General features: G+C 30.2%; 1 protein-coding gene across 1 annotated transcript; it reads right to left on the minus strand.

Moving 5' to 3' along the window:
* Positions 1 to 4,802: 4,802 nt before the first annotated feature.
* On the minus strand, positions 4,803 to 9,855 carry LOC114168656 (B-box zinc finger protein 22-like). Its single transcript, XM_028053552.1, has 3 exons — positions 9,548 to 9,855; positions 6,440 to 6,865; positions 4,803 to 5,389 (listed from the first exon to the last, which is right to left on the minus strand). Exons 1-3 carry the CDS (start codon positions 9,728 to 9,730, stop codon positions 5,108 to 5,110), a joined length of 891 nt encoding a protein of 296 aa, XP_027909353.1. The 5' UTR covers positions 9,731 to 9,855; the 3' UTR covers positions 4,803 to 5,107.
* Positions 9,856 to 10,085: the final 230 nt, after the last annotated feature.

Consider the following 10,085-nt stretch of genomic DNA (forward strand, 5'->3'; position numbering starts at 1 on the left):
TTGTATCTATAAATAGGACTCCTCTCCCTATCAATAATAATACACAAATGAGTTACTCCCTATTCTCTCATTCTCCATTCTCTATCGTTTTTTCTCTTCTCTTTTATTTATTATTCGCTCTATTATTCACTTTATTTCATAACACGTTATCAGCACGAAGCTCCAACCAATTGAGGACTAGTGAAATTTGTTTCTCTCTAACGACAGTGCTATGCATGTCTCAATCCAGGCTCTTTCTAATCTTTTCTCAATTTATAATTTTACCTTATATTCTTCCTCTTGTGATAAGAATTGTTTGACTTTATCAATTTTCATCTCCGTCTTATTATTTATTTTTATTATGACGGTGATTATTATTATTAATATTATTATTTTGATTATTATTATTATTATTTTATGTGTTAGTTCTAAACACACGAAACGTTGCAAAATTTGGATTTGTGACGTTTGATATTGCAAGGAAGAATTCCTTATATTGTATTTTAAATGTTGAAATACATTTAGATGCAATGGATATTGGGATACCATTAAATAAAGAAATAAAGCATCTAAGCAACTAATTTGCTCATGCGACAAAAATATTGTGAAAAAGGATTCACAAATATTATGGATTTATTTCATGTCTATGTATGGCTGGCTGGACAAAACAATAAAGCTTTTGATGAAAAATCATGAGATCCGCCTAATTTGTTCCATTCCCAGAAGTGAATGTAACAGTCAATATTATGAATTTATTTCATACCTTTGTATGGCTGAACAAAGCAATGAGCTTTTGATAAAAAATCATGAAACCTATCCAAATTGGTTCTGCTCCATTCCCAGAAGTGAATGCAACAACATTTGATTTATATTTTCATGATCGTGATCATGATCTTGATTTTGGACATGGTTATAAAGAAAATTTCAAAGACACATTTTGTCACCAAAAGTGGCACAATAATGTGAAAAAAGGAAAAGGAAAATGTGAAAATATTGACAAAAAGATGAAAGTATATATTATCATTACGACGGTAAAGGCCATTTGAGTTATACTTATTGTACACCAAAGCATCTTACAAATAATGAAAAGAACATGGAAACACACTTTGCTTAGGAAGATGGTGATTCTGATTATGGCCATATGGATGCTACTCATCTTGATATTGTTATTTTCTTTGCTAAAGCAAATGGAAGTATTGATCACCTCATTGATTATGAGAGTGTTAAAAAAATCTCATATTGATATTTACGTTTATATGAAAAATGAATGTTTGCACTAATACCAAAAAATATGTGCCTTATTGATAGTGCATCGATATTTTATATGAAAAACGAGTGTTAAATTTTTCTCTTGTTTGATAATGTGACACATCGATATTAGTATTATTTATAGTACTATAAATATATTTGAAGACTCTAGAAGAGCTATTATACTTCTACTAAGAAGTTGAATAGAAACTTATTAAGTTTCAATGATATTTGTCTAAATGGATATTATATTGAGACAAACAATGAAAAAAATATGAAATATCTTTATATCTCTATGACTGAGTTGAAAAAGAAAGTATATTGGAGAAATTATCAACATTCTCTGATAGTTTGTACTACAAGTTTATTAGTACAGCTGAAATGCATGTCATGGTAAACTAGAAATTTACAAATCAAAATGATTATTTTGTTTGACATGATCAGTTATTATGATGGAAAAAAAGAAAGGTTGAAAAACTCATGTGGATACGTTTGAAGCATGGTAGACCTATTGGTTCTAGAGATAAAAACTCTTTTGAATGAGAAAGGGGGCTAATATGCAAAATGACCTAATCGAAAAGGTTGAAATCCCAAAAAGATTCATTTGACATAATTAATGGTTCGATTCCAGAAGAACCTCAAGTACCTGAAATGGTTGAAAATGATGAGATCTCAATAAATTATATCATGAATCATATAATATAGAACCAAAATGAAGTCAACATTGATGAAACTTTTACATATAATATAGTGATGAATGTTGTGAATGACAATGAGCATCAATAACCAATGATCATTGAAGATTGTCGACAAAGACATGATTGGCCAAAATGAAAATATGCAAAGAAGCATAATTTCTTGCTAAATGAAAGATTTTTGGACCTATAGTTCGCACACCTGAAGGTGTGAGACTCGTTGGGTACATATGAATTTTTGTGCAAAAATCAAATAAAGAATAATGAGATACAAAGCACAATTGGTTGCTCAAGGTTGTTCACAAAACCTTGTATTGATTTGTGAAAAAACATATTTACTATTATCGGATGCAATAACATTGCAATATTCAAAAATCTAATGGATTATGTTACAACCTATTCGTACGGTTCTTTTGAGAATCATATTTATATGAAAATTCCTGAAGGATTTTATTTGCCTAACAATGCAAATTTTAAAGAGGATTATTCAGTAAAATTGAATAAGTCCATTTATGAATTGAAACGATCAAGACGTATGTGGTATAATCGTCTTAGTGAGAACTTGTTAAATGAAATGTATAAAAATGACCCTATTTCTCCTTGTATTTATATGAAAAAAATCCGAGAATAAATTTTCCATAATTATTGTTTATGTAAATGACATAAACATCGTTGAAACTCCTAATGAGCTTACAAAGGCAATTGATTGCTTAAAGAAAGGATTTAAGATAAAGGATCTTGAAAAGACAAATTTTTTTTTTGAGATTACAAATTGAGTATTTAAACAAAGATGTTTTTATACATCAAGAGGCTTATATAATTAAGGTGTGTAAAATGTTCTAAATGGACAAGTCACATTCATTATGCACTCTAATAGTTGTGAGGTCGTTAGATGTTGATAAATGCTCTTCTTAGACCTCAAGAAAATGATGAAGATCTTCTTGGTCCAAAAGCACCATATCTTAGTGTCCTAGAAACACTAATGTATCTTGCTAATTATACTTGGTATGATATTGCATTTGCTGTAAATTTGTTAAGCCTAAGATATATTTCTTCAACTACAAGAAAAAATGATTTAGAGTAAAACATATACTTCGTTACTTTAAGGGTATTACGAATATGAGCTTATTAGATTCAGACCAATGGGTTATGTATATGCATGTTATTTTACATATTCTCACAATGTCACAATGGTTGATCACAAATAAGATGTTTGTTCACATGTGGTAGCACAATAGTTTCATGAAGATATATGAAACAAACCATTGTAGCAACATCGCCTAATCATACAGAATTACGAGGAAAGTTGTGAATATGTTTGGTTAAAGTCTATAATTCAACATGTGCAAGAAACTCGTGACTATTCCCAACAAAGATGGAATCAACAACCATATATGAAGACAATAGTGTGTTGTTCAATTGAAAGGATGGTATACATATCCAAAAACTCATTCATGTGAAAATATGGCAGGTCTATTTATGAAGTTTTTGCCAAGAAGAACTTTTGAGCAAATGATTCACAAGTTCGGACTCTGTCACCTTAATGATGTAAGTTTACATGAGGAGGAGACATAGGAGACATAGAATATGTGATGAACAATATTGTATTAAAGAATACAGAATGTTGTACTCTTTTTCCTTCACTAAGTTTTCTTTTTGTCCTAAAAAGTTTTTTCTAATAAGGTTTTAACGAGACATATTCTTTTATCAATGGACACTCAAGGGAGAGTGTTATGAATTAACGATTATCCATTAATTTGATACATTTACTTATATGATTGATACTCATATAATTCATTACTCTTTATGTAAATATTTATATTAATTAAGTTGATTTGTTTTTTTTATGGATTACATGTTGTATTTATAAATAGAACTCTCCCTGTCAATAATAATACACAGACGAGTTACTCCATATTCTTTCATTTTTCATTCTCTCTTTTCTTTTATCTATTATCCGCTCTATTATTCACTTTTTCATAATATGAAACTTCTTTTATAATTATACTAAAATGACAATGTTATACACACACACACACGCTTTTTGAAGAGTACTTTGTGAAAATCTCTAATAAATTAAAATTAACTTATTCTTAATATTTTATTTTTTGGACTTATATGTATACTAATTTAACTTATGTTAAGAATGTTTTAAATCTAAAATTTGTCTCAAAATTAAAATTCGTTCATTTCCAAAATTTTAATACATATTAATTTTTAAACTTTAAAAATAAATAAATATAATTTTTTTATATTAATTTTTAAATTTTAAAAATAAATAAATATAAATTTTTATCTCAAATACGTTAATTTTTGTATATATGTCAAACACATTTTATATTAGTATGGAACTATCTCATTTGACACATTCCCTCATTTTGACATATTTTCAGTTCATACATATGCCGAAATACATTCAACTCCTAAAAAAAATTACTGTAATTAAATTAAAAAAATAATATTTATTTATTTTCAAAATTTAAAAACCAAAATATATTGATGATTTAAATAATGACAAATTTTATTTTTAGATCAAAATTCAGAAACTAAAAACATATTAAGTAGTTTTAATTTAAAAATTATTTGTTCATCTCTAAATTATTATGAAAAATTATTTTTTTATAAACTAAATTATGAATAAAAATTATGTAAAATATGATTTTCAACAAATCGTAAGTTATATTATATATTATAGTCGAATGTGAAACTTTGAGAATAATATTTTACAATACTCTCACAAAATACAAAAACTAAATATATTATAATTTAGTTTAAGGACAAAACATAATTTTTTATAATATTTTAGAGAGAAAAAAACGTATTTAACTACTAAAAATCATTCCATTTTCTTTACTACTTTTCTCTTCAAAAAAAAAAAAGTTTAGAAAAGGTTTATCCAAATAATACTTCAAATAACACCCTTACAAGAAGCAGCTATAATGAAACTGGAATGAGAAGCCTTCTAAAACGCAGTTACAAACAACTACTTTCTTTGTCAAATGGAGAGTTCAGAGATTCACTCCCATAAAGAAATTGAGGACCGCCATGAATAGAAGAAACATGTTGCAAAATGAATTTCAAATGCTCTAAAAGAAGGATAAAAACTTCAAAAGCTTACTCCATCTCTAACAGCTAAAAACAATCTTTTTTAACATACCATACCAAGCTTGTGATCAGAGACCAAATTATAGGTTCCTCCGCCGTTTTGAATGTATAGAATGATGAAGAACACGGCGAGGCTGCCGCCGCTCACCGGAAAAGCATATGTCAGGAACAAACATAGCATTGTCAGATGTATATCGGCGGAGTTCCGGGCAGTGTAATCCGGAAGCCGTAGGAGGGGAAGGGATTTGAGGAACTGTCCAGGATGAATCTGGAACACGCCCCAAGAAGCCATCATCATCAATTTCCTCTTCACTAGACCTCAAAACAGATGAATCAGAATCCCCAAGTTTACCACTGTCAGCCTGCAAAGATTTTCATTGCAAGGAGATGAGATCAAGAATGGAAAATGGATCAATAAGTATATCAGCTCATCAAAATGGAAAATGAATACTACAAAATCAACTTGGGTACTAGTTTAGGTAAATGAAGCATGATACTTCAATTTATGTTGTGTCAGTGAATCCATGTCCAATACATCGATATATGATATTTTATCGATACTTATCAATGAAGTATTTAATAGGTATTCATTTAATAGGTGTAGAAACAATGCATCCCTAGCTAGTAAGTAATACATGGTAAAGGAACAGACAACTGATTAAGATTACAAGCACAAGAAAAGAGGTTTGATGAATAAAACATTGGAATACATCTGACTTTCACAAGTGCATGTCTTTTAAACTATATTAACTTCCTCAAATTGTCTTCCTGACAATATCAGATGTTTTGTGGTACTCAAAATAAACAGGACTACTCCTTATCAGGGTGTTAGATTCTGTTTTGGAGGCTATGTTGGATGTTAGTTTATAACAGAAGTTGGTCCCCCAACCTTCTTTAAATAGGATATCTGTTATGGTTAGTTACAAACTGGACAGATTCCAGTGAGAAAGTAGGAATCTCTTGTGTACTTATTTTTTTTACTTTGCAAAATAAAGCCTTTTAAGGCTCTCAACCAAGAAAAAACTCTATTTCTCACAATAAATTTTCATATATTTATGGGACCTATTTGTCCATTGTTTAGTGATACTGTGAAAACATGTTAACATGGAATTTACCCACCGAAGTGTGGGTACTTATTACATTTTATCGTATCCTATTATTTTTCAATACAAAATATATCATATATCGTATACTATGATTTTCAAATTAAATGTCTCGCCATATCAGATGTGAGATGTGCGTATTCAATATATGTATCGTATCCATGCATCATAAATTGAAATGTATCTGATGATCGTATCCATGCATCACAAATAAAAATGTATTTGATGATCGTATCCATGCATCATTGATAGATAAAAGAATAGAAGCTACACAACAAAGAATTGACTACATTGCAACTAAAAGCGTACCTTAGATGATCCATCCATATAATTATAATACTGACTGAATTCATTTAACCCGAGAAATTCTTCCATGGGCCATTGTGAGATGTTTCCAGCAGTATAACCACCACCATAAGACACCTTGTTTGGTGCAAAGTCCTCAACTCCTCCCATTTGGGAGGGCAACATTTCATTAAAATTTGATGGTTGTGGCATGGAGGTAACGTTTCTGGAGATAGATGAAGATTTAGCATCAGATGTTTTCTCCCCAGACTGTGACTTCACAGAGGACGATGAAGCACCACGCTCAGTAGCTTCAAGGCCTACTCTCACACCAGTAAGCAAAAACCTTTGGTGACCAGAGACACAGGCATTAGCAGTGTGAATAGATACATCACAATTCCTACATAGCAAAGCCCGATCCTCTAAACAGAAGAAATAACCAACCATTTCCTGTAAGGTGAATACCACACTTCAGCATCACAAGCAATCCAAAGTAATAAAAGACTCATATCATACATATGTGACTGAACCAGAAAAGCTAACAAATCAAAGAAAATTTTGTCTTGGTAACAATGCCAAATAGCCAACCACAGATTCAAAGCACAAATAATTTGGTTTGACAACATTCTGAAAATATACAAAAAACAAAACAAATGCCACATTCCAACCATTTCTATAACAACAGAGGGAACTTTGTCATCATAAAATCCTCAAAATACCAATTTGGAATCAAAGATATATGCACTTGGCAAGGAAAACAATTTCAAACTTCCATAGAAAAATTCATTCTTGAGACTTGATCTTCCATGAAAAGTTTATCATATCTGAAAATGTTTTCTAACACACTACAAGTGTACAATAGTCACTTAATAAACTCAATCAAAAGACGGAAAGTTAATAACTCTATTTAAAGCTGAACAACATCAAGGGTCACCAAATGCATAAAGGCTCACAAAGTGAACAGTATTTAATACACTTTGAGTCCCTGCATTTATCCAGAAAAGATATGCTACTTAACATAACACTATTTAACAACGTTATTCATAATTGACTGTAATTTATTAAAAATCACAAAAATTGTATATTTCTCACTTCATATTTAATGATCTCAGTTCATGATTGTGTAGTTTCCAATAAATTTTGATCAACAACAAGGGTTATCAGGAATGTGTATTAGAGAGGTTGTTGTTTGCACTACTCCGGAACAGGGTCTGCACTTACTCTAGTTTTTCATTAGATATTTGTGGGCACCCACTTATTTATTTGTAGATGGTCTAATAGTAGTCTTATGGCACTTGACTTGATAACCACAAAAGATAAGATGTGAGTGTATCAGAAAGTAAATTTTAAGAGTAACTCAAAACCAACTTCGTAAATATATGAATTTTCTAATAATTTTTTATAACAACAAGGGGTACTAGGAAAAGTGTGTTAGAGTGATTGTTGTTTGTACTACTCCTGAACAGGGTTTGCACCCACTAACTCTGAGCATGGGACTAAATATATATGGGCACTCACATAATGGAATTAGATATTTTTAGGTAACTACAGTAAACATTTTTTTAAGTCCGCACTCATTTAAATTCGCATCCCATCTAAATTTGTATTTGAAAAAAGAAAATTCTCAGATCAATAATTTTGTGACTTTATTTGTAAAAAAAAAATCACCAAAAATCATTTGGTTTTATATTCTGTTACATTTTGTTATATATAAAGAGAAAAAAAAGAGTATATGAATAAAATAAAAAAAAATAAGTTTCTCCTATAACATATCTCTTACATCTATAATATATTTTATATCTCTTATATTTTCACAATCCCTATAAATTTTTAATACTCATAATATTTCATACTATAATTATATGACTTCCTATTACCATATTATAATATGACTCTTAAAATTTATTAATTTCCACTCATTTAATTTCACATCACATCTAATATGCAAAAAAAATTATCAGATCAATAATTTTGTGATTTTATTTGTAGAAAAAAATCACGGAAAATCATTTGGTTTTATATTTCGTTACATTTTGTTATATATAAAGAAAAAAAATCACGGAAAATCATTTGGTTTTATATTTCGTTACATTTTGTTATATATAAAGAGAGAGAAAAAAAAGTATATGAATAAAAAAAAAAGAAGTTTCTCCTATAATATATTTCTTACATCTATAATATATTTTATCTCTTATATTTTCACAATCTCTAAAAATTTCTAATACTCATAATATTTCATACTATAATTATATGACTTCCTAATACCATATTGTAATATGACTCTTAAAATTTCATTAGTTTACATTCCAAATTAGTCCGTATCAAACTCTTAAAATCAAAATAAGAACTTAAGTAAATGTTTACTGTATTTACTGTACTTGAATATGGAATTAGATATTTCTGATATTTCTGGTGGTTTAATAGCATTCTTATAACACTTGGCATGATAGCCCTAAAAGATAAGTGATAGCATCACAAAAGCAAAATTTTAAGTCTAACTTAAAATCCACTTGGTAAATATATGAACTTTCCAATAAATTTTGATGAACAAGTGTGTTAGAGAGGTCGTTGTTTGCACTGCTCCTGAACAGGGTTTGCACCCACTTGGCTATTTATGGGATTAACTATTTATGGGCACTCACTTACTTAGTGGAATTAGAAATTATTAGGTAACTACTACTTGAATGTGGAGTTAGATATTTCTGGATGGTTTAATAGCAGTTTTAAAAGATAAGTGATAGCATCCAGCTAACTCAAAATCCACTTGGTAAATATAAGAACTAGAAACATAATAAATTTTGGTCAGAACTAAAACCGACATTTTGAAATACACTAAAACCGACATTTTGAAATACGTTGATTGAACAAAACATGTTTTGACCCAAATAATACTGATAAGAGGATTGTCAACCATCCCCCAAGCTGTATTTCCACAAATCCAGCAAGGTTAAGTTCACCGATTCCAAACATTAATCATTGAAAACAAATAAAGAAACGGTTGAAGATTTTGCTTACATAAACCAAATTAGAACACCTAAAACGACAAACCCACTTTGTAAGATGTATTAAAGTTTATAAATTTGAAAAGGGTTTTCCATGAAAGTAAAGTTAAGAAGCAAGAAGATGAGATACCTGACATATGTCACACTTTGGGACGTGGGAAGCAGAGAGAGAAAGAGGGACCCTTTGGTGCTTGGTGGCGAGCTTGTTTGCGGCGTGAACCTTTTCATCGCATTCCAAGCAGAGTGCGGCTTCGTCTGCGCAACAGAGGAGCTTGGCCTCCGCAGCTTCGCACACGTTACACTGAATCTTCATGCTGATTCTGAAGCGAGTTGGAGCGAGTTATTGTGACCCAGTTGGAAGGGGTTCGAGAGAGAAGAAGAAATTTTAAAGCTTGGGTGTGTGAGAGAGAAGGGAACACGAGGGCCGAGTGAGAAGGACAGAACAAAATGTGCGATATTTTTGAAGAGCGTCAAGATCAATGCCACGTGGCTGGGACACCGACTTTGCTCGTTCACATTACTGAATTTTTCACTTAATTTGTCTTTTTCTTTTTTTTTTTTTTCTTTTCCTCGAAGGATAATACATTGTTCTCTTTGGTTTCAAGACAAACTTCGACTTTGAGTTGGTTTTTGTATTTTTTTTGTTTTAAAAATAATGAAAAGGAGAT

The sequence above is a fragment of the Vigna unguiculata genome, chromosome 11 (assembly GCF_004118075.2).
Source record: "Vigna unguiculata cultivar IT97K-499-35 chromosome 11, ASM411807v1, whole genome shotgun sequence".
In the NCBI taxonomy this organism is placed as follows: Eukaryota; Viridiplantae; Streptophyta; class Magnoliopsida; order Fabales; family Fabaceae; genus Vigna; species Vigna unguiculata.

Bases quoted from the DNA above. Each gene is read 5' to 3' on its own strand.
- LOC114168656 (XM_028053552.1), bottom strand. From the start codon at position 9,730: ATGAAGATTCAGTGTAACGTGTGCGAAGCTGCGGAGGCCAAGCTCCTC. The intron at 6,866-9,547 runs GTATCTCATCTT...TTCACCTTACAG, and splicing joins CAAAGTGTGACATATGTCAG to GAAATGGTTGGTTATTTCTT. The intron at 5,390-6,439 runs GTACGCTTTTAG...AAATCTTTGCAG, and splicing joins ATATGGATGGATCATCTAAG to GCTGACAGTGGTAAACTTGG.